General features: G+C 42.1%; 1 protein-coding gene across 3 annotated transcripts; it reads right to left on the bottom strand.

Annotated features, from left to right (window-relative positions):
* Positions 1 to 2,830: 2,830 nt before the first annotated feature.
* Positions 2,831 to 11,807, bottom strand: HMGB1 (high mobility group box 1). 3 transcript variants are annotated; one of them, XM_054015367.1, is made up of 5 exons: positions 11,660 to 11,807; positions 8,708 to 8,870; positions 8,352 to 8,497; positions 6,994 to 7,168; positions 2,831 to 4,719 (listed from the first exon to the last, which is right to left on the bottom strand). In XM_054015367.1, exons 2-5 carry the CDS (start codon positions 8,855 to 8,857, stop codon positions 4,543 to 4,545), a joined length of 648 nt encoding a protein of 215 aa, XP_053871342.1. In that variant the 5' UTR covers positions 8,858 to 8,870; positions 11,660 to 11,807; the 3' UTR covers positions 2,831 to 4,542. The 3 variants fall into 3 exon arrangements, with proteins under 3 accessions (XP_053871342.1, XP_053871341.1, XP_053871343.1); XM_054015366.1 differs by having other exon boundaries at positions 11,636 to 11,806; XM_054015368.1 differs by lacking the exon at positions 11,660 to 11,807 and adding an exon at positions 10,866 to 10,885.
* Positions 11,808 to 24,703: the final 12,896 nt, after the last annotated feature.

Here is a 24,703-nt window from a genome sequence, read left to right as displayed (position 1 = left end):
GTGGGCGCCGGGAGCTGCCCCAGGAACCGATGAGCAGAGTCCCTGATATCGGGACAAAGGGTGTCCGACTGTAGTAGTTCCAGGGTGGGGCTCGTCCCTTCCTGGGGCGCCTGGGAGCCAGGCCGCCCCGCTACAAAGCGAATAACAGTTAGGGCCCCGAGCTTTGGGAAGGGGCTAAGCACACAATTGATAGCTCAGAGCTCAGCCTTTGTGCAGGGACTGAGCACACAATTAGCAGTTCAGAGCCCAGACCCTTATGCAGGGGCTGGGTCAGTTTGGGTTAGCCCAGGCCCTGGGTCAGGGCAGGGCAGCACACCAATAGTCAGTCAGTGGCCCAGGCCTTGTAGCAGGGGCTGGGTCAGTTTGGGTTAGCCCAGGCCCTAGGTCAGGGCGGGGCAGCCAACAGATAGTCTGTCAGGGGCCCAGGCCCCTTGGACAAGGAGGAGGAGAGACTGCCACCCGGCACGGGGTGGCAGGGGGGAACACAGGCCCACCCACTCCACTGTGTTCCAGCCCGGGGCCCTATCCGCAGCAGTCCGCCTGCCGTGCAGTCAGTGGGGATCCTGACCGCAACACACTGACATGGGTTCGGGGTCTGCTATCCCCGGGCCACTTCCCATCTCCTCCTCCATGGGTACCTGCTCCTCCTGAGTTCCGTCTGCTGGGTCGCAGATCATGGGCTCCTCCGGGCCCCGAGCACCAGGTAGGTCTGTCGCTCCCTCTGGGCCCTCGGCAGGGGGAAGCTCAGACCGCTCCTCAGGATACCGGGCTCTCGGCAGGCTCGGCCAGTCCTCCTCAGGGTACCGGGCTCTCGGCAGGCTCGGCCAGTCCTCCTCAGGGTACCGGGCTCTCGGCAGGCTCAGGTCAGCGGGAGCTCGGGCACCAGCATCTGTCCTCTCCCGCTGCTGGCCAGCTACTGAGCGCTGGGGCCTGGCCTTTATACTTTCTGTCCCGCCCCTTGACTTCTGGGGGGCGGGGACAGGCCGCAGTGGCTCCGCCCACTCTGGCGGCCGTTCTGGCTCATCGCTTCCTGGGGTGCCTGGAAGCCAGGCCGCCCCGCTACACCAACCAATGTAAGGTCGGGACATGGGACAAGTCCCCTAAAATTGGGACTGTCCCAATAATATCAGGACATCTGGTCACCCTACTTTATCCTGGCTAGCAGGTTTAGCCCTCAGGATAGTGTTGGTAAACTGTTCAAGCTCTTTGTCCCCCACAAAAAAAAAGTTTTAATTCTATTTTATATAAAGCTGTCTAGGTTATTCTCCTGTTAAATTCATAGAAATCTGGAATAGCAGTCAAAGAGAAAGCCAATAGTTAGTTGCCATCCCTTAAGTTTTACTGAATATGCAAAAAAATTTATTTGGTTTTGGAAGAGAATTATATTTGATCAAATTAGACATTGTTCTCGATGGGCTTGCTCTGCTAATAAAAGCCATTAAAAAGGGTTCAGGCTCAGATGTTAGCATTGTCCTAATTATGCTGCAGAAACCTGGAGTCATTTGATACCAATTACCTCAAATTTCTATGGGTTTGTCTACAATCAATTTTGCATATTTAACTAAAATCAGTAGAAAAACTGATTTAGTTAAATTACTGCAACCCTCTAGCTTGGACAGTTACACCAAATAGTCATGTTAATTATATATTTTGTTAAAAATCAGTGCAAAATCTGAATGTGAATTCTAAGATTGGGAGGAGAGGCTTCAGCTTGCTTCAAGATTTATGACAAATCCAAAACTAACCAAAGGTTATTACGAATGAGTCCATAACTGATCTTATATTTCAAATAAGATATTACTCAGTCAATCTTTATGCAAAATCTTTCCCCAATCCTAAATACCAGAATACATATGCCAGCAATGTCCTCTCCCAAAAGCAAGTTCTTATATAAAAGGTTAAAGCCCTTAGAACATGTATCCAGTTGTTTTGACACTAATAGATGGCTCTTATATAGAACCATACAGTAGAACCTCAAGAGTTATGAACTGTAATTTGAAGAAAGTTTTACCTTTGGTTCTTGTTCTCAGAAGATAGCAGTTATAATTAGGGTTGGAAGGATTAATTTTCATATGTAAATGTCAATTCCACTGTACACATGCAACCCAGTGAAAAATATTTCCATTCATCAAAATTTAGATAATTAAGTGCTGCTTGCTTTTTTATGTTTTGACATGTTGAGAATGTGTGTTTTAATGGCTATAAAGCTTTATTTTTTTTTAATCTCAACATCTACGGTCATTAAATTATTGTAATTTCCCAACTATTAAAATTAAATTGATAAATAGAAAAATGCTTAAAAACATGGATATCCATCAAAATAATAAAAATAATCAAATTCTTCCAAGCCTAATTATTACAGATCCCCCATCACTTACCTTCACATTTAGGGATGCTGGGTTTTTTCCCCCCCTGCATTTTCACCTTTACTGAAGACAAAGACACTGACAGTTGTGGCAAGAGATAACTATTGTCCTTTTCTGACAAATAGACACTTACCACCCATTTTTTGGGACAGCGTAATTACTCTGAGTTTTAGTTTTGTCAATCATGGATTTAGAACACATATCCCTTGTTTTGAGGACAAAAAATATCAATCTATTTTCTCCAGCATGTCCAGGAGAAACAAACGATCTACTGTATAAAAAGTTATTTCTAGTGAATTATGGTTTAAGAGCAGTGTCCAATCACAAATATTTAAATAAATTTATCTGTCCTATATTTCCTGCTCTCCATGAAGAGATCTTTTGATTGGCACTCCTTTTGTTTGAGGCTGAAAGCAAATATGTAAATGTGGACAGGATACAAAAGCAAGTCAGTTAACTAAATATTTAAAACCTCTGCAATTATTAGTTTATTAGTATCATCCAGGATTCAGGTGTTCAGTATTTCTCCTGAAGTTATACATAAACAAATGCAAATTGAAATAAGAATCTGAAAGTCAAAATTGTATAACAAAACAATACTCCATCACAAAAGCGTGTAAAATTACAATGCTATTTTTAAACACTGGCACTTGAGAACCATAATTTTATAACCACAAAATTGCCAAATTGTCCCCCAAACTGGTAAGCAGGTATATGTGAAAATAGTTACAGTTGCCAGCACTTGAAGTTTTACTGAATATGCAAAAAACTTTGCTTTGGTTTTGGAAGAGAACTATATTTGATCAAATTAGACATTGTTGGTATATCATAGTTAAACATTTCACTTTTTCAATGCAAAAATTTAATAAAATGTACTTTTCCATACAACTATATTTAACTTATAAATGGGCAAACATGAAGAGTGCGGTATAAAACCTATCAGGAAAAATACATCTTATCTCATTTTAGTTTGAGACAATATACAACTTTGTTTAAAGGGCTAAAACTAGAATTTAAAATTAAAAATATGAATTTACATAGATTTAACAAATAATGGTACCATTTATAAAAATGTTGAAACATAAAATCCTTTCTTGTGGGCTATTTTCTACCAGGAGAGTTTCATGGTATAAAGTCCATAGCCATCACTACATTGTCACAAAAAATTAATATGGTACTTTTATAATTTTTAACTGCATACATTTTTGGGGCATGTTTATCTCTTACAAGTGTTCAGAGATTTACAAATACAACTTCCATTACATAGTAATGGAGTCACATGTAAATTCCCCACACAATGGTAAGAGTATACCCTTCCTACTGGTCCTTCTAGGACAGCATTTTAGAGGTTTTTTCTGAAGTATTCCATACTGTAAAATTGAATTCTATACTTCTCAACTCTCCAAGACTGGTAAACTTACGCAACTCAATATTACATTTCACAAAATCCGAGCAAATATCAGTTGGATGAGATTTTTTGTTTCCAGTTACGGAAGAAAATTCTGTTTTATCATATGCCTATATATTTTCCTACCCTATCATGATTATGAAGGGTATGCAGATCAAAGCTTTGTTTATCAGCTGGTTATACGAAAAGATGAAAACTGTAATAATCACGTGATCCCAAATGGGCATACAATAAAGCAAAGATGAGTTCCCCTCAAAAAAGAAAAATTATGATTTTTCAAGGGCACCTATTAAAAGGACAACAATACTAATAAAAAAATTGTATTTACTCAGAAGCATTCAGAATGTCAACAAAAACAGCTGCAACTTTTTTTTCTCTTTTTTTGCAATTACAGAGTGGTATTCAGTTAACAGAACAACAATTATTTTTATGATGCATCAGAGACAACTGAAGATGAAAAATGAACTACATCCCCATATATAACTAATTTGTGCTGTGCACCAACAAGAACCTGCTTTAAAACTTCCATGCCAATTTACAACCCCCACACTGTACCAGGCAAGTTTAGTGGCCATTGAAATACCACTAAGGACAGGGCTATCTAAAGACACGTTCGGTAGTGTGTTAACTATACAAAAAAAGAGACACTGTACAGTTTAAAAACAAATCTTACACAGCCTTACATTTCAATTTTTTTTCTTTAAAAGGAGTGAGTTGTGTACAGGGGGTTTAAATGCTTTATAGACAAGAAATTGCTCTAGAAGAGACTTATTCATCATCATCTTCATCCTCCTCGTCATCTTCCTCATCATCTTCATCCTCATCGTCATCTTCCTCATCATCTTCATCCTCTTCCTCCTCCTTCTTTTTCTTGCTCTTCTCAGCCTTGGCAACTACCTTTTTTCCTACATCAGGCTTTCCTTTAGCCCGGTATGCAGCAATATCCTTGACAAGAGAAGTGGGAAAAGGATCTCTTTAAGAGATTTAACTAGAGAAGAGCTCTGCTAAACTTTCAAACAACATTTAAGGATTTGCAGATATGCTGTAACTACTGAGATATCTACATCTTCACACACGCACACACACACACACACACACAATCCTTATCTAGGACATAAAATTATAATTAGCCATCCACAACACATCAGAATGACATGGTCTAATATTTGCAATGTTATGCCTCAGTGAAATGCAATTATATGGCATCCTGCTTAACTGAAGTTTATTAAACAAAAAAGGTACAAGAACTTTGAAGAGTAGACAGTGCCACCTTCTGCGTGCAGTAAATGTATTCTCTAGGCTTACACTGCATAAAACTCAAATTTATACTTTTTTCAAAACTTCAATCATAAAATGAAGCTAGAGGATTGCCAATAGAATATCAAGTCATAAAAATCAAGCTTGACCCCTGGCTTCATAAAAAAATTGAGTACAGAATATAATTTATCCTAGTATATATTAAACCTACGACTGGGCAACATCTTTAGCCAGATGGCCTAAATCTTGATGTTCCTCCCATACAGCATTCTGTAAACTGCTCTCTTCGCAGTTCTTTCATTATCTCTTAAAATTTGTAATTTCTTTCAGAAGTGAAATTCATTAACTAATATCAATGGTCTTTAAGTGAAATATTTACCAACTCTAGATTTTCAGAACTCGGACATTAGTTTGCTCTAGAAGGAAACTTTACATACATCAAATCCCAAGCATTTGTGCAAGTTTAGTTGACAAATTTAGGTGATATCAGTAAAGGGAGAAACAGTTGCAAGTAAAGGTTAGTTGCTTCAGATTTCCCCACCCCTGTAATATTTAAAATAACCCTAAACTAAAATGCTTCAGTCAATTTAGAATTTAAACTACTGAGGAAAGTTTAATTGCAGCTCTGAATTTACTCTTTGTTTAAATCATACCAAAATGTAGATTTATATGTGAATAATTAACATATTAAAGGCCAAATTATGCCTTTGTTGCACTCAAAGGGTTAACACAGGAAGTTTTCTAACCCACAGTATATCTGCAGGGCATGATTCCTACCTAGTGCTAGAAGCCCCCCACCACATAGTTACTTGCCCATTAATTTGCCACCACCCCTTAACTGGTTTTGTTTGCCAGCAAAGAGACACTATTGATCGGAATTTCAGCATACATGCTGAAGTGTGCAATACACAGCAGACAGGGGTGCATACTATTCCTTTGTAAAGGAGAATTGGTATGTATCCCATCATACATCCCTCTCTCCCTTAGTTATCTTGTCCTGGGAATATGGAAATCAAAATGTCATTGCCACTGCTCTATATCCCCAATACTCAAATAGAGTAGTGATTTAGCCTTAATGATACAAGAAAACAAGTTAATAGATTGACAATGGCTTCCTAAGATGCATTAATAGCTATGTTACGTGTTTGAAGGAAAACACCACAAAGTGGGTGCAACAGAATACATGTCTAATACAAACATCTTGTCCTCTAACATTTAACACTTTAGGTATAAAGTAAACTAAAAACTGTTCTTTAAGATAATTAATATGAACATATGCTATGACTATTTTTCCAATAGTATGTGGCAAACAAATTTAAAGAGGATTAAATTTTCCCTTATTGGCATTACTTAATAGAGCAAACTGGTTGCAGAAGTCAGCTGCTGCTATGAACCATTACTTTTATTATTCAAAACAAATACAACGATATGTACTAAAACATCAAAAGATAAATTCTGAAGTATGATGAATTAAAGTGTCAATCCTCACAAGGACATGCTATTAGAGGTATTCTCTCTAGATGCCTCTAATGTCGTTGGTAATTTGACATTTTCATAATTATACTTGTGATGTACAATGTCAGAGTACTCTAGAGGAATTTTCTTTTTTAAAACCAAGTCAATCACTTAGTCCTTTGATACACACAACGCTCACTAATTTATGCACATGGAGATGTTATATTAATTTTCCCATAAGAAGAGGGGGAGGGATAGCTCAGTGGTTTAGAGCATTGGCCTGCTAAACCCAGGGTTGTGAGTTCAATCCGGGGGGTGGGCACTTAGGGATCTGGGCAAAAATCAGTACTTAGTCCTGCTAGTGAAGGCAGGGGGCTGGACTCAATGACCTTTCAGGGTTCCTTCCAGCTCTATGAGATAGGTTTATTTACTTACAATTATTTAATCATTCAAATTTGAATTGGAAAAGGGAAGAACTCTTTGTTCACACTGAATCCTATTATTTACCTTTTCATACTTCTCCTTCAGTTTAGCAGCCTTCTTTTCATAGGGCTGTTTATCATCTGCAGCGGTATTATTCCACATCTCTCCCAGTTTCTTTGCAACATCTCCAATGGACAGACCAGGATGTTCTCCTTTGATTTTCGGACGAAATTCAGCGCAGAATAAGAAAAAAGCTGAACTGAAAAGAAAAATTGTAATTTTAAGTATAAAGGTTAAACTACTGTACTAGACATAGCAAGTTTTGAGACCTTCACTACATGATACAGTAATACTATGTTAAAGCACAATAGGGAATACTTAGTGTGCACCAGCACAGTCTACACAGACCAATTAATGTGCAACACGTTAGTGAGCTTTAGAAATCACACTCCCGTGCTGTGCATAACCCAACCAAGTTTCTCTGATTTTAAGAGTTCTGAGAATATGGACTGTGCAAACTATTTCACAGGAAATATTAAAATAATCTCATGATTACTGTAGAAGGCTTTCCAGATGTCAGTACCAGCCACTCTTAGTTTATCTTTTAGAGTTTGCTCCATTTTAAAAATGGAAAGATTTAGCACCATACAAGCTTGGTATCATGCTAATTTCACATTTATCTTTCGGAGGTATGGCCTATTTTAAGGAAAAAGGCTCAATTCTGCAAACTGTTTCATGTACGCAGTTCCCTGCGCCGGTTCAGAGCCCCCGTGACTTCAAAGGGACTGTGTGGACACATGGTTCTGCACTTGCCAGAATGGTTCCAGGACTGGGGCCTAATATTCCACCACAGTTTAAAACTGGAGTTATTTCGTCTAGCTGCTAGCAAAATTCTATTAATAAAAACAGTCAACGCTGATCGTAACAGTGTTGGTTTATTTTTAAAAGATAGAATTGTTGGAATAGATCTATGCCAAGTTTCAAGTAAACTATAATTGAAATGGACCAGATTTATAGATTCTAAGGCTAGAAAGGGGATCATCATCATCATCTAGTCTGACATCCTGTACATCACAGGCATAGAACTTCTCCAAAATAATTCCTAGAACATATTTTTTAGAAAAATATCCAATTTTGGGTTAAAAACGATCAGTGATGGAGAATCCACCACAAGCCTTGGCAAATTGTTGCAGTGGTTATTTACACTCACTGTTAAAAAAATTACATCTTATTTCCAGCCGGATATGATCTTTTTATAATGTGGTATTTATAACACTAAATCCAACTGATTTTTAAATGTGGTTACTTGCAGCACTACGTTTAGAAATTGTGTACTCTTCTATACTTCAAATCCTCTAACTTGGATTTTTAAAAGGCCATTTTATGTATGCATTTCAATGCAATGCTCCTGTTCAAGACACACTAACTGGAAATATACTTACGGAGGCCTCTTCGGTGCATTAGGATCCTTAAACTTCTTTTTTGTTTCCCCTTTGGGTGGTATATAACTTTTCATTTCTCTTTCATAACGAACCTTGTCAGCCTTTGCCAGATCTTCAAACTTTCCTTTTTCCTTAACAGACATAGTCTATAAAATAATAAATGGGGGTGAGTGCAGGATTCAAAAACGCATCCGATCCCATTCCAAACTGTAACGGAAGTAACATTAAAGGCAGGAAATGCATTCACAAGTATCTGAATGATGTAAGTAAATATCAATTCAGTCTTGATTATATTAATTTAAAGTAATCTATGCTGTAATCCTGTAAATTAGTACTTGTTTTTTGGTTTATCTTACCTTCCACCGTTCTGAACATTTTTTTGAGAACTCTGAAAAGTTCACTGAAGCATCTGGGTGCTTCTTCTTGTGCTCCTCCCGGCAAGTTTGCACAAAGTAGGCATATGAAGACATTTTACCTCTTGGCTTCTTAGGATCACCTTTGCCCATTTTTGCTGATTTTCTGTAACAGAAGAAAAATAAACCTTTAAAACTATTTTTGGCTCCCACACAGTATCATAGGAAGTTGGGAAGAAGGAGTTTGTTGACTAAGATCTGTAAGAGCAGCTCTCTTAACTTTTATGAGAGGACCTCTCAGATTATATACAAGCTACAGCTCTCTCCTAGAAAACTATATACAACTTGCAAAGAAGACTGCTATTACAGGTTGTTGGTTTTTTTGTTGGTTTTTTTTTTTTTTTTTTTTTTTTTTTAAAAGATCGCCTGGTCAATACAAACAACCTGGTCTTCAAGACATTTGGCTATTATCAAAAAAATCTTCCTGATATATTTAAGAGAGTCATCAGCAATCAAGAGTGTCTGTTGCTAGTCAGTTTGCAGGCAAGCATTGGCATTAGTCCCAAGGGAAGTTGCTCCCCTCCTGCTTGGTAGAGCCACATGTCAACTAATTAAGGGCTAGAAAGGCTTAAACAGGAAGAAATTATTGTGGGGCAGGGGGAAATATTACAGTATCCTATCCTGATCAGCCTGTTGGTTATAAAATATTAACTCCCCCCCCCCCCACTTTCAAAATGCTTTACAAATATCACTTTGCATGAAAAAAAGCACAGAAATAAAGTATGCCATGTTACTTTCCACTTTAATTATACTGCAAAAGTATTCTCCCTACAATGCGCAGCTAGAAATACTGGAATTAAATATACCACTGAAACATGTCATGTTCCAACCAATGGCTTTAAAAGCATGACACTTGTGTATGACATATAGAAGATTGTGCTCATTGAGCAGACATCCCCATCTCTCTTAAAGAATGGCAAATTATCTTCTCAGCACATTCACACACAAGGTAGATAATTTCTCTGTAAGTCTGGGGGGGAAAAAAAAAACATCTCCAGCCCACTGCGACAAACTTTGCTCTTCCAGAGAGGAGTGAAACAAGTGGGTGGTGTGTGCATGTATTGCCACAGAAGCAGCGTTTCCGATCGGTTTGGCGTATGGACAAACAGATTTCTGCTCTGTGACTAAACACATCCGGTTTGAAGTTTCCATTGAGTAAACAAGACTGTAGAACCAGGAGCCATTCCCGCCAGCAATGGAAATGCTTCCAGAGCAACCCCTTCACTCAAGGATAGTTTAGTGACACCTGGGAGGGATGGGGGGGTTCACTTGTTCCTTTTCATTGAAAGGAAGTGGGAGGAAAATAAAGAAAAAATGCAACAGGGGAATTCCACAACACATTTTATTAACACTGTAAATGTCTTTTCACCTTAAACACCCCAATTAAAACCCTGCAACTATCATAATAACTTGCATTTAAAAGCAATCTTCCAGCCATCTTGAACAGTAGGGGGTGGAGGAAAACTTAAGTACCCTTAAAAATGATTTTTTTAAATGCTACAAAAGAAGGGGGCAAAATCAGAGAAAGGGCACAGTAGATGGTGTATGTGTTTGCATCAAAAATCATCAAGATTTATGCATTCTGGAAAGACATGAGGCAATAACTGTAGAGGAGGAGGTTAATGTATTTTCTTAAATCTGAAGGTGCAGTTGTGGCTTCTCTTGTATAACCAATTCCCACGCCCAAGAATTAAAACACACAATCTTGCTGGTGGGGGGAGGAGGGGAACCCTGCGTTTATTAATCATGTCTTCGGATGACTGCAGGATCTAGACTAAGCCCACGGCTGGCGCTGCCACGAGCTCTCAAGCTAAGCCAACCTCACTGCAAAGCCTGCGCCCCTCTGTCGTGTCTAACGAGGAGCGCGTGTCTAATCAGTCTCTAGGCAGAGCTGTGGCGGGTCCCGCTCCTGCGCGAGCTGGGAGAGGGTTTGCAGTGGCGCAGGCTACTCCCCGGGAAGGGCAGCAGCTGCGCTATTCCTCCCATTTTGTGCGAACGGACTGGCGATGAGAGAAAGTCCCCTTGAAATGTGCGCTGGGGCAGCTCGGGTGCGGCGCGACGCCGCGCTTTAGGCAGGGCCCCCGGCTCCCCGTCTACCTACGGCAGCGGCGCGGGCCCCGCTGCTCCCGCCAGCTCGGAGCGCGGCTGCCTCCCGGAATGGCCGCTGCTCGCCGCCGCCGCGCAGAGAACATGGCTCCTTCCTGCCTCCCTTTGTGTGCGCGCCCGGCGCACGCTCAGCCATGACAGCGGTGGGGGAGGGGGCGGCGCGCTTCCAAGCGCGGCCCGAGCCCCCGGCGAGCGGGCCGCGACCGGCCGCAGCCCCCAGGCGCCCCGCGCACGGCGGCCGGCCACTCGCCCCGGCTGGGAAACCCCCGCCGCGGCCTTGGCGAAGGGAGAAAAGGCGGCTGGAAAAGTTCCCCGAACTGCGCCCCCGCCCTCCGTCCCTCCCGCGCCTCGCGTCCTCCGCACGGCGCTCGTCAGCCATGTTCCAGCGAGCGCAGCTCCGGCTCGCCCGCCGCCGACACGGCCCCGCGCCCCGGCCGCAGCCCCGCTGGGGAGCGCCCGGCGCCCGGCCCTGCGGCGATAGTTGCCGCAGGGCGCCGGGAGCAGCGCGGCGCCGCCCGCGCCCCCCCCTCCCCCCGCAAGACCGAGCCCGACGGGGGGATTTTCCCTTCCCATCCCCTGCCCGCTTCACGAGCTCGCCCGCTTGCCCCCGGCCGGCTCCCGCCCCGCCCGCGGGCCCCGCCGCCCGCCAACAGCCTGCCTCAGACGCAGCCTAATTCGTCTTTGTGTGGCCGGGGCAGAGCGAGCGCTGCGCTGGCGCCGGAACCGCCGGAGCGCGCAGCCCAGCGCCCGGCCCGGGATACTCACCGCCTCCCTCGCTCGCACACTCACTCGGTCACTCAGCAGCGAGCCACAGGCGCTGAGACACTTGCCCGGCTGCTCGCGCTGGCCCCCAGTGCTGCCTGGTCTCGCTGTAGCCCAATGCACCGCAATGGCTGAGAGCGGGATCGATACGCAGCCTCCTCACGCTCTCAGCGCTGGTAACATTACTCTCAACACAGCCCCGCTCCTATTGGCGGCCGCCAAGCCAGCGGCCAACCTGATTGGTGGAGCCCCTTCCATTGTCCTGACCAGAGGGCGCCGCGGATTGGCCGCAGCGCGGGACACGTCACTGAGGATTGAAAGGGCGCGCAAATATAAAAGTGAGTGGAGAGGAGGTTGGCTGAGGCGGGATGTACAGCTCTGAGAGACTTAGTGCAGTGCTGCTGTGCATGAGGAGAGCAGCTCATAGGCAACCACGCACTCCCAGCTTAGCCAAAGGACGCCTCGCTCCCCCAACCGCACAGCCACTTCTATCTCCCCAAAGCGCACCCAGAGGCCTGCTTTGAGAACCCTTTCCCCACACACCCTACCCCCCAGGCTCCTGCTGCTACAAGGCAAGGGGACAGCAGGCCATTTTGTTACACCAGTGGCAAATACTGACCCTTAGTAAATAGTGCATGTTTCTGAGGCAGATGCTCCCAGAGCATCATAATACAGCCACCACACATGTCTGTGGTGCCTTCTATCTAAGATATCAGCACACTCTACACACTATGAATTATTATATGATAAATAACACCATTTTACAGATGAGGAAAGTGAGGCACAGAGACATTCCATATCAAGCCGTGGCAGCTCTCTAGGAATCAAATCCAGGTCTCCTGCCTCCACACACACCCTATTTAAACCTCTAGGTCACACTTCCCCATATAGTAATGTCTATAGAGTAGTCCAATCTAAAAACACATTATATGCCATGTATGTTTTTACCCATATGGATTATTTTATCTGACACCTATATTTCAGGCACAAAGCATGATCTATTCTACAACTTAAAAGTCAAGAGTAGGAGGCAGTAGATCTGGTTCTATATACAGCTTTGCAACAGACTTCCTGAGGGCTGGTCCACACTGGGAATTTACATCAGCATAGCTACGTCTCTCAAGGGTGTGAAAAATCTACAACCTGGAGAGATGTAGCTATCCCGACCTAGCCCCCAGTGTAGACAATGCTAGGTTGACAGAAGAATTCCATTGGAAGTCTCTTGCTGTAATAAAGCTGTAAATAGAACCAAGATCTACTGCTCTACCTAGCTACTGCCTCTCAGGGAGATGGCTTGCCTATGGCAAAAGGAGAAGCCTTCCCTTTGGCATTGGCAGCAAGCAACTACACTGAAGCACTACAACAGTGCATAGGCAGCAATGCAGGTGTGCTGCTATACCGTTTTAAGTGTAGACATACCCTTAGTGACTTCGGACCAAAATCCTTAGTCCAATATTTTCAAAGAACTGTCCACTGATTTTGGGTGCCTCAGATGACTTCAATATGGGTGCGCCATATTTCTAAAAATTAGGCTCTATATATCAATTTGGGCAGAAGCTGAGGCATCCAAAATTAATGAACGCTTGAAAATCTGGGCCTTAACTTTTCTAGGCTTGAATCACCCTGGTTTCCCTGCAATTTGTGTAGTCATTTACACCAATGCAAAGTGGGCGTAAAAGGCTACCAAATCAAAATAATAACCTTTAGCATCTACTTTGCACGGGTAGGTGACTATACCAGGTTCAGGTTAATGATAAGTAAGATAGAAAAAACGCCCTCCCTCATAGGGATCACCAGACAAATACATTAATACATATACATTAATACTACTACATTAAATCATACAAGAGGAGGCCCAAAGTTTTTCAGTACAGGATATAAGCCCTGATCTGATAGAATGAATTGCAATACTTTCCAGAGGAGGAATATCCTTAGCAGTATACCAGCTTTGATCCAATTTGCTATAGCAGATTTTGAGGCTTGGTTCCCACTCTGCTTCCTGGATGATGGATCACAAATATTGCAGTATATTTCCTCACTAGTGTGTTTCTCTTCAGATAAATCCAGATTGCTTTCTTGAGGTGTTTTTACAATCCGTATTCCTTTCTGCTCCATGGAAGAAGTGAATGGCTTCTTGGTTAAGAGACTGGTTGCAGGTATGTTTAAGAATAAGCTGACTGGTTGCAACAACCTCCTTGTTTAAGGTATGTTACTGTGTAGCTATTGTCTGACCTCACAAGGAGATATATTTCCTTGATATATTTTCAAAGGTACAGAAAGGCAAAGCTTATTGCTCAAAGCTCCAAGAAGTTTACACTGCGGTTTCTTCTCTGCATCATCCAAACTCCCTGGATTTTCATTTTTCCAACTATGAGTTCTCCATCCCTGCAAGTTCAGATCTCTCATTAAAGTTTCACTATATGGCTGAAGAAAGGGAGTGCCCTGGAGAACGTGGTCCCTCATTCTGCATGATCAGAAAGCAGATCTCATAATCTTAAAACTTGTTTAAATCTAAACCTGTCTTCTTTCAGAATAACTATTTTGGTGTTGAGTTAGGGCCCTGCTGAAGATGAGACTATTTTTGTCTTAAACTGGTGATAAATAAAACTACATGCTCTCTGATTATCATATTTGATGTCTTCTGGATTGTTTCTTCCCTGGTTGATGCCTCCTTCAGAATGTGTTCTGTGAGAAGGCAAAAGAATTTCCTTTCTAAGTCCTCCATCACAATTATTAAAGGTTTATAAATATATTTGGGGCTGTACAAAGGGCAGTGGCCCTTGATAACTGTTGTTCTGGTAGAAAAACCTGAGTACCGTTTGGTGAGAAGGATGGATGGGCTCATGTTGACAGGCAACTGTATTACAATCAAAATTCTTTTGAGAAATCATGGGCAAAATGGAAGTTAATGTTTCCATCCTGAAGGGAGTCTTCTTTGTGCATCTCTTGAAGAGCTTAAGGTCTGGTATTGCCTTTGGCAATCCATTCATCCCTTACCTCCAAAAACAGAGTACACAACTGTGAAGGGACTACTCCTTTGGCCCTCTATGTAGGAGGTGGTGTCTGTGGTCATACTGAACTTCTTCAAATTGTCTTTGAGAACTGGGGAGAAATAAAGGAAGTGGAAAGGCATTTACAAACTTTATTCTTAAGCTGTCTGTCAGTGGTGATCTAGAGCCAATGGTTTAGAAAAGATAAAATATATCCTTTGTGATACGACGGTAGAAAAGTATTAATTCTCTACACCATGTGGAGGTTCTGATTGTTTGGAAAACTCTTTGTAAAAGTAAGTTTTCTTTCATCACCTCTGGTATTTCTATTCCAGGTTCTGTATACATCTCCACAGTCCAATAACTTTCTGAGCTGTCCTTGTGTATAGGAATACGAAGAACTTATTTGCCAGTTGATAAGAACATAAGAATGCCATACTTGGTCAGATCAATGGTCCATTTAGCCCAGTATCGTATCTTCCGACAGTGGCCAATGCCAGGTGCTTCAGAGGGCATGAACAGAACAGGTAAACATAAAGTGATCCAGCCCCTGTCACCCATTCCCAGCTTCTGGCAAACAGAGGCTAGGGACACTTCAGGGCATAGTTTTGCATCCCTGCCCATCCCGGCTAATAGTTATTGATGGACCTATCTTTCATGAACTTATCTAGTTATTTTTTGACCCCTCTTAAAGCCTTGGCCTTCACAACATCCTCTGGCAAAGAGTTCCACAGGTTGACTGTGTGTCGTGTGAATAAATACTTCCTTTTGTTTGTTTTAAAACTGCTACCTATTTATTTTATTTGGTGACCCCTAGTTCTTGTGTTATAGGAAGGAGTAAATAACACTTCCTTATTTACTTTCTCCACACTAGTCATGATTTATAGACCTCTATCATAACCCCCTTAGTCGTCTCTTTTCCAAGCTGAAAAGTCCTAGTCTTATTAATCTCTCCTCATACAGAAGCTGTTCCATACCCCTAATACTTTTTGTTTCCCTTTTCTGTACCTTTTCCAATTTCAATATATCTTTTTTGAGATGGTGAGACCAGATATGCATGCAGTATTCAAGATGTGGGAGTACCATGGATTTATATAGAGGCAATATGATATTTTCTGCCTTATCATCTATCCCTTTCTTTATGATTCCCAACATTCTCTTAGCTTTTTTGACTGCCGCTACACATTGAGCGTATGTTTTCAGAGAACTATTCACAATGACTCCAAGATCTCTTTCTTCACTGGAAACAGCTAATTGGGCCCAATCATTTTACATGCATAGATGGGATTATGTTTTCCAATGTACATTACTTTGCATTTATCAACATTGAATTTCATCTGCCATTTTGTTGCCCAGTCACCCAGTTTTGTGAGATCCCTCTGTAATTCTTCACAGTCTGCTTTGGACTTAGCTATCTTGAGTAGTTTTGTATCATCTGCAAATTTTGCCACCTCACTGTTTACTCCTTTTTCCAGATCATTTATGAGTATGTTGAACAGCACTGGTCCCAGTACAGATCCCTGGAGGATACCGCTATTTAACTCTCTCCATTCTGAAAACTGATCATTTATTTCTACCCTTTGTTTCCTATCTTTTGACCAGTTACTGATCCATGAGAAGACCTTCCCTCTTACCCCATGACAGCTTACTTTGCTTCAGAGCCTTTGGTGAGGGACCTAGTCAGAGGCTTTCTGAAAATCTAATTACACTACATCCACTGGATCCCCCTGGTCCACATGCTTGTTGACCCCTTCCAAGAATTCTAATAGATGTTCCTAGTATTTCTAAAGATAGAAGTAATGTGTTTTTTCTCTTCTTTATGTGGTGCCACATCCCTTTTTTAATGCCTCACACAAAAAAAAACCCCACTTCTCCTACAAACTTTATTGAAGTCAAAATCTGTTTTGAATGAGAGTCTATATGAAAGATACATCCATTAGGGTCACCCGTTCACTGCACTGGATAACAGGAACTTACCAAAAAATTCATAACTAAGGCTACATCAAGCATGATCCACCTCAAGCCTCATCCAAACAAACTTTGTTAATAGACTAATTTTTCATCCTAAATAAGACTTATCTTAGCCCCTGTTATAATTACTCTAACTTAACAGGTGGATATCTACAGAGAAGCTTCAAAGTTCCTATTTGAGGATACTTCTGTCTTGAAAACCATAGATTCTTTTGAGAAATAGTCTGTCAGAAGGGGCTGTTGTGTTGTTAACAAAGAATGAGACTGCTTTATCTAATGTAGGCACCCACCAGCATACATATAACAAAATCAGAATAAAAAGATTCCTGTTTTGAACTAGAAGGAAAATAGAGGTTTTAAAGGCTCAGCTTGCTCTTCTTGAATTTTTACAATATCTAACATCATTTTAACTATTTGCTCAAGGAACACAGGTGGAAAAGTTTGTCAGTGGTACTGGTGCAACCTCCTTCTTTTCCAGAACACAATTTGTTTCCTTCTCCAGGGAAGATGAGCTAGAATATTAAACTTACTTTCTTTTAAAATGCCTGTTTGTCTTCCCTTTTACCCTGTATCTTTGAAGAGGGTGAGGGGAATTGAAATAAAGAGAACACTCAGAAGTCAGGACTGTCTTTCTAGACTATTTAGAGTGAATGAGTAGTGACAGGGTAGTTCTGCCTAGATTGGAATCCTATGGTTGTCAATGAACCTGAGACAGAGTTGGCTGCAGGGTAGATACTCTGGTGCAGGATACCTGTTTCTTTCTCAACCACAAACCCACCATTTTAAAACTTTTGCAAGAATAATTGTCATTTCATAGCATACTGCAAATAAATCAAACTGAAGAAGCCTACTGTCCCAAAAAGTATACACTTACTTGGGTTCTGACATCTGCTGACCGAGGTGAGAAAGGAGATGCATTGTCAAGTCCAGGAAGCACAGAAATAGCTCAGGATAGGACAGCACTCTCCCTAAAGGAATAGATTATTGCCTTTTCTGTCATATGCAGGTTTTCTTTTTCGTAGAAAAGGCAACATCAGCCCAGGCCACACAAATGTCTGGCATGAAGTCACCTTGTCTTATAGCTTATTTTGGCAGCAAATAGCTTTGACCTCAAAATTGAAGTGTTATTCATGATTTTGTCACTCCAGCCCTTCTAGCTTAGGTAGAAACTAGCACACAGCAGAGGTATTCCCTCAGATCAAAAATCAGAGTGCCAATGTCACTTCAGTATAGCAAATAGTAATTCCACTTGTCAATCAAACCCAAAAGCAAACATTAGGTTTAAAAATATATATAGTTTAGGAAGGTTTCTAAGCAAAAAAGCTACATTTCCTGCCCAAAGTGGGGGCAAAACAACTGTCTGTACCTCTGCAGAGGCACAGCATCTGGCCACATGATCCAAGGATGGAGCTACTGGTGCTTTGGGCTCTGTCATATTCAGCTTCCATGGTTACCCATCAGTGTGGATTGCTAGCAATGAATTCAGAGAAAGTATAGTACATTTTAACCCCTTTTAACTGAGGCTACTGTGCCAACCTGTACATAGGCCATACTTATACAGTTCTCAGTTTCTCATCATCAGATACAGAGCTGTGATGATAAATTGTTCTAAAATCTGTCTTTTCAAAATCAATGGGAAATACTTTAAATACTGTCTTAAAATCAATCCCCAGTGAGGGAGACTTCTTCCAAATGAGTGAGACTTGGCAGGTCTGCAAATAGTTGTGTTTTACTTTATCTTTTTTCAGCTGGATTTGTTCATCTTGCACAAAGTAACTTATGTGTATTGCCAACTGTTTTTCTATTACTAAACATTATCTAGATAGCAGGGCCTGAGAAGGCCATTTCTCCACTCCCCCCGAGTGAGTGGGTATTTTGAATGGGTGAGTTGGTCGTGGCTGGGGAGTGGAAGTACCAACTAAAGGAGATGGCCTGGGAAGAAGCCTGGTGACTGAAGGAACTGGAAGAGGCAGTCAGGGTGGCTGGTGCTGCTGCTGTGAATTCCGTGACAAGCTTAATTTCTAAGTCAGTTGATTTCTGTTGACATTTGAGCCCTGGAGGCAATTACATAATTTCTATAGCTTGTCGCTATGCTTTTAGTCAGGCTTGGTGCTTATATAGTGCTCACCATTAAAGTGCTTTTCAAACAATTGATAGGAAATATGGTGTATTTTTGCTTCTCCCTTGATGCACAGGTACAAGATATTTAGGAGAATACAACAAATTCCATGATGAAAATAGAGGATATACCTACACTGTTCAGTTTGTGAAGTGGGTAAAACTTGGAAACAAAAAGACAAATTTGCATGGACATTTTTCCCCTACATTCACTATATGTTGAGAGCATTTTATCAGGATACAATGCAAATGTCAGCAATCCAGTTTTTCTTAGTGGGAAGCACTAATGGAATTTTTTTTTTTTAATATTGACATTTGGTTTCTTTACTTTTTATGCACAGAAAAAAATAACATTCTTCTCTGAGGGCCTCTGTGCAGCCCCCTTTTGGGCCAGGTGGGAATCATGCCTGGCTCTAACAGCAAGAAGAGGTTCAAGAAATGTGCTTCATGTGCTGCACCATTCCTGAATCTGATCTCCATTTCAGATATTTGATTTGTCTGAGATACAATATATAGTGTGCCATGAATTTGTGTCTCAGACTTGACTGGAACACCACATCAGACTTCAGGTGCAGCTCACCTTCCAGAGACTCCAAGCAGATGGCATAATTCTGGGCACAAGCCTAGTGCCTAGACCAGAACTAGCAGCTTCAGTGCACAGGCCTGCTTCTAAAGAGCCCAGATGCATGTTATCTCTTCAGCTGCAGCTCCACCCTCCACAAAGTGCATTACTCCCATATCAGGGAGGCTTTGAAAGAGAACTGTTACAGTGAGCCGCAAAAACCCACTGTGGAGTACTGTGCTCTCCCTGGCCCTGCTATTCCAGGGCCTGTTAGGAATTGTGAGGTTCTCAGTGTACACCTAAGATAACACTGTCACTGCACCTATTAATTTTGCAGTGCTTGTTGTACATTTATGATTATTACATTGTATTTGTCACTGATCCTCTGAGCTGCGTCACACTATACAGTAACAAGGGTGCTTTCAGAACTACTAGGCACTCTGCAGCATAAGTTGTAAACTTATAAAGATGAATTATTTTCCAAAGAATAGCATTTTATTCAGTAACAAAACCAGTGGAAAGAAAAATCTGTGCAATTCAAAAGCAAATATATAAAAAACTTAATAAAATTAATGGAACAGAACTTAACAAGGAAAAAAACATTCATGTCAACTTTACCTACATGTACAGCAACCATGGCTTTCCCAGGTCAGTGTATGTGAAGCTGTGGTTGTCCTTAATGTCCTGAGAGGTGGAGTGGCAGGTGTAGGGATGCAGCCACTGATACAATGTGCAATGTTGAGATGAGGGTGCAAGGAGGTGCTATAATGGAATTCTCCGTGGACTGCAAAGGGAGGTGACCCTGTAGGTCCACAAGAGACTGCAGCATTTGTGTTCGCTGCCAGAAAAGGCCCATTATGTCCTGGTGCATCTCCCTCTCCTTTTCTACTGAGACTCCTGAACCTTCCACCTGTCCACATTTTCCTCCCTCAGGCTGTCTGCAATATTCACCCTCCAGGCCCTTTGCTCACAGTCTGTAGCAGCAGAGGATCTCACTGAACAGATCTTCCCAAGTCCTCTTCTTTCTCCTCCTTATCTGGCTCAGATATTCCACAGGTGTAGACGGTGAACCCCCTCAAGGCTGCAGATAAAACACACAGAGGTACCATTGTCAGTATAGTCACAATGTAAAGTTAAAGTTAAGATTCAGAACTCCCTTCCCTTGCTCGCCTAAAGAAAGGCTTATTGACTCTTTTGCTTCAGAGTGCTTATGTGCAGCACCACCCATAATGAGTATGGCCTGCCAAGGGTGAGGGAAATAAGGAGGGAATTGCTCAATTGCATGAAACAATGAGTAGGGCACTGGCACTGAATACTGGCACCATTTTCCACAGGTGGTGGTAGCTGATATCTCACTCCTGAGGGTAACAAAGCCACTGACAGCACAGCTGGTGCTGGTGTCCCAAGGCCACCTGAGCCCATATGCTAGCCTGTGTACTGCAATGGTACCTGTCCAAGTTATCACCAATCAGCATGGGAAAATATCCTACCACTAAGGAAGAAATAAGGCTGCCATCTCTAGTAACCTGGAGAGGACTGCAGAGTACCTCCATGAAAGTTTCATTGAGATCTCTCAGGGGGATTCAAGGGACATCCCTGTGTACATAAACAAACTGCTCTGTATGGCCCTCCCATTGCCTAACTCTGCAGGGGTATGAAAAGCAGATAACAACAGTTCCTCTCTTTGTTGTACTGGGACGAGTAAATTAATGAAAAGTTGATAGCTGTGTCCTGTTAAGTTGGGGGCACCATCAGTACATCACTAGAATGGGAAATAAATTTACACACTTACCTGGGGCTCCTTTCCCTGCATTGGATTTGCCCGTGCTCAACAACAGGGACTGAATAGACTGCGGTAGAGTCTCAAACAGGTCCTGGCTCACGGAATAGCTGGACCCCCAGTCGTATGTCCCCCATCCCCCTCTTCCTCCTCCTCCACCTCTTCTTTATCCTTACTGTTCATGCCGGGGCCTGTGACTCAGGTTCCGCAGAGGTATCCAAGGTGGTGTGTGGAGGGGCAAGGTGGGATCTCCGCCAAGTATGGTATGCAGCTTGTAAAAACAGCAGGGCTGCGGCTTGGCACCAGATCGACTGTTGATCTCTCTGGCTTTCTGATATGCCTGATGCAGTTCCTTCGTTTTTATGTAGCACTGCTGCTGCTCCCTGCTCCCTTCTCCTGCATCCCCCGTGCAATCTGCTCACAGATTTCCACATTTCTACAGCTGGTCTGTACCTGGGCCAGCACAGCCTCTTCTCCCCACTGGCCCAGGAGATCCAATATCTCTTGCTTACTCCAAGCTGGAGCACGTAGCTGGCATGGTCAGCTGGGTAGCCCTGCTCACCAAGCTGGATAATCAGGAAAAAGGCATTTCAAAACGTTGTGGGGCTTTAAAGGGGAGGAGGTCCTTCCAGTCTCCACGTCCCGTGGGCAGTGGAGTTCACAATTGTGACCAGAGCTCAGTGTCAGGTATTGTGGGACAGCTGCTGGAGGCCTGCTAGGGTTGACATAAGTAACACAATGTCTACACTCATGCTTCGTCAACCTCAGTACATCAACCATGGCTCAATGCCATTCAGGGAGGTGGTGTTACTGCATCACTGTAATGGGCACTAAGCTCAATGGGAGACAAATTTAAGGGTAGACATATGCACAGCTAGGTTGACACAAGGCAGCTTATGTCAACCTAACTGTGTAGTGTAGGCCAGGACTTAGGCTGTGGTGCATCTAGCACTAGAGCCATCCAACAGCCTTCCACTTAGCAGGAGAGGAAAATGTGCAGGTGGACTTTCTGAAGAGCAGCACAGCACCAGTATATTTGGTCACCGAAACCACAACCTATTTGCAGATGAGCCAGGTGCCCACTATATTGCACGAGAATGGGCAGGGCAGGAAAATTTCTCACAAATACATCCTTCTTAGATTGGAATACATACCTCCTGTATGCATTTCCTTTAATAACCCTCATCTCCAGATCAAGAGGAAAGATCAAAAGGGACAAGGCAAATGTCAACCTAATAGCTACCATGTGGGAATGTCAACAGTGTATCTCAGAACTGATTAAATTCTATTTCAAACCCTGCTTGTAGTTAGAATATCATAATCATAATTCAAAAAGTTCTGAATAGAGCTGGCAGGAGAATGGAAATTCTGTTCACAAATGATTCTGAGATTTCAAAAGCTGACTTCATTTCAAATTGAAATGAAACCCCAAAATTTTAAAATTCTCAAAGGAAAAATCCTGGGGAAACATGTTTTTTTATGTTATATTTACAAAATTTAAAAAGATTTTAAACAAAAAGTCACTTCAAATCAAAAAATCAAAACGTTTCATTCCAAAAATGTCAAAACAGGACATTTTGACTTTTTTAGGAGTTTTTGTTTTGTTTTTTTCCTCCACAATAACATTTTGGCAAAATTGACACCATTTTATAAAGCATTTCAATTGATGGAACTGCATTTCTTGATGGAAAATGGTTCCATCAAAGTTTTTCTGGCCAGTTCTAGTTCTGAACCATATTTATGGTACGGCCTATTTTGCTACACTACCTGTGCAAACAGTACTTGTACAATAAGGACTGCACGCGACCCAGAGAGAAGCATGAAAGGAGAAGGGAGTATAAGGTTTTCTAGAAAACCACCAGTGAGACAGCTGATTCTCTGCACCATCCACATGACCAAGATAAAGTGTCAACAAAAGCTGGGCCTATTCAATGATACAGTAACGGAACAAAAAAAAGGTGTAATCCAAATCCAAGCCTAGAGTCTAGCAGCAAAAATAGAGATTAGCTTGCAATTCTTGATATTGCTATTCTGGCAACAGACTCTACATGCCATTTTGGGTAGACAGCTCACAAACACAGTAAACATCGTATGACTCAGAAGGAAACTACAGAGGGAGCTGGGAGCAACCCTTATATTTAAGTTGCCTAATATTCCCCATCATAAGAGATATTTGCAATTATTCTCATTATTTTTGGTGAAGCTCTAGCATCATAATCTAGCATTGTTTGCAAAAGGCCTCCATTCAGCAGGGAGAAAGCCTGATGCCAGAGAAGTGCTTTTTATTTGTCTCATGAACTGCTGTTCAGGTTTGGCTGAGAAACTTTTGAAAACTGTCATTTCCCTTCTGTTGCTTGCATTGGCAGCAAATGTTGGCAACATGCCAAACTAACTGACCATGTACGCTAATCTAAGGCTGGTCTATGGAGCAGCACACATCACATTGGGAACCCCAGGAATAGATAACTTCTTAGTGGGAGGGGGAGCGGTGTGCAAGAGAAGCCAGTCTGGGCTTCATCGTGACTACTTCCCAGACCTAGAACATACCCCGACAGCACTCACCCCCTCCTCCAGCAAGATAGGTTGTTATCTCTCAAGGATTACTGCTAGCTACAACAATTATCCCTATAGCTTAAGATGTGCTGAGGGTTCAGGGGCAAAATGCTACCAACAATGCATGAGGGGGAGAACGTTGCAATTGCAAAATAGAAGTTGTTTTTCCTTTTCCTTTTCTAAAAAATATCATAAAAATACATATAACACTTTCCTCCCAACAACATTAAAAACAATGTTATTTAGGTTGCAAAGTCAAGCACTCGAAAGTTGGGAATTGCCATAATTAAGTCTGGCTGTGCAACCCTAGTGTATCACCCTGTACATATGATTTATTATGCAGTCTTTTTCCACAGGACCCCTGCCTCATTTACTACAAAGGATGGATGGTACTCAGGAAATGAATCAGGGTTATGTAATGAATCAGGTTATTTGTAGGTTCTCAGCCTGACTCATTTGCTCTAGAAGTTGGAAGGTATGTAGAGAATAAGGCAGAGCACTGCAAGAAGAGAAAGGATGACCATGTGGTTAAGGTAGTTGAATTGCACACAGGAAAACTCAGTACTATCCCTGCTTTTGCCAGAGAGTTCTTATGAGTAAGTCATTAAACCAACATTTTGGCAGATGATAATCAACTAGTATCCAAGCTGAGGCACTTGGGGCCCAATATGATGAAGTGGTGAGAACTCACAATTGCAATGGAAGTTAATGGGAACAGTAAGGCAATGTGGTCTGGAGGAATAAGCAGCGTTACAAGTCAGAAGGCCGCAGAATTTAATGCTGGCTCTGCCACTGATTCACTGTGTAGCCTCAGGCAAGTGTCTATGTCTTAATTTCTCCAGCTGTAAAATGGGACTAATAATGCTCTTATTTCTAGAGGAAATATGGAGATACATTAAATCTATTTGAGGATCTCAGATGTTAGGTGCCATAGGAAAGACTGAAGAAACCAAATAATTCTGCACCATCATTGCAGATGAGATGGGTTCAATCGAATCTCGTTTTAAATTATTCTGAACATTTTGGAGATCATTTCACCTATTCAATGTGATCTTTAGAAATGTATAAAATTTGAATATAGATGAAATGTATGCAGT

The sequence above is a fragment of the Malaclemys terrapin genome, chromosome 1 (genome assembly GCF_027887155.1).
Source record: "Malaclemys terrapin pileata isolate rMalTer1 chromosome 1, rMalTer1.hap1, whole genome shotgun sequence".
NCBI classification, from domain to species: Eukaryota; Metazoa; Chordata; order Testudines; family Emydidae; genus Malaclemys; species Malaclemys terrapin.
Note: the sequence above shows the minus strand (reverse complement) of the source record. Positions and strands in the feature narration are given on the sequence as shown.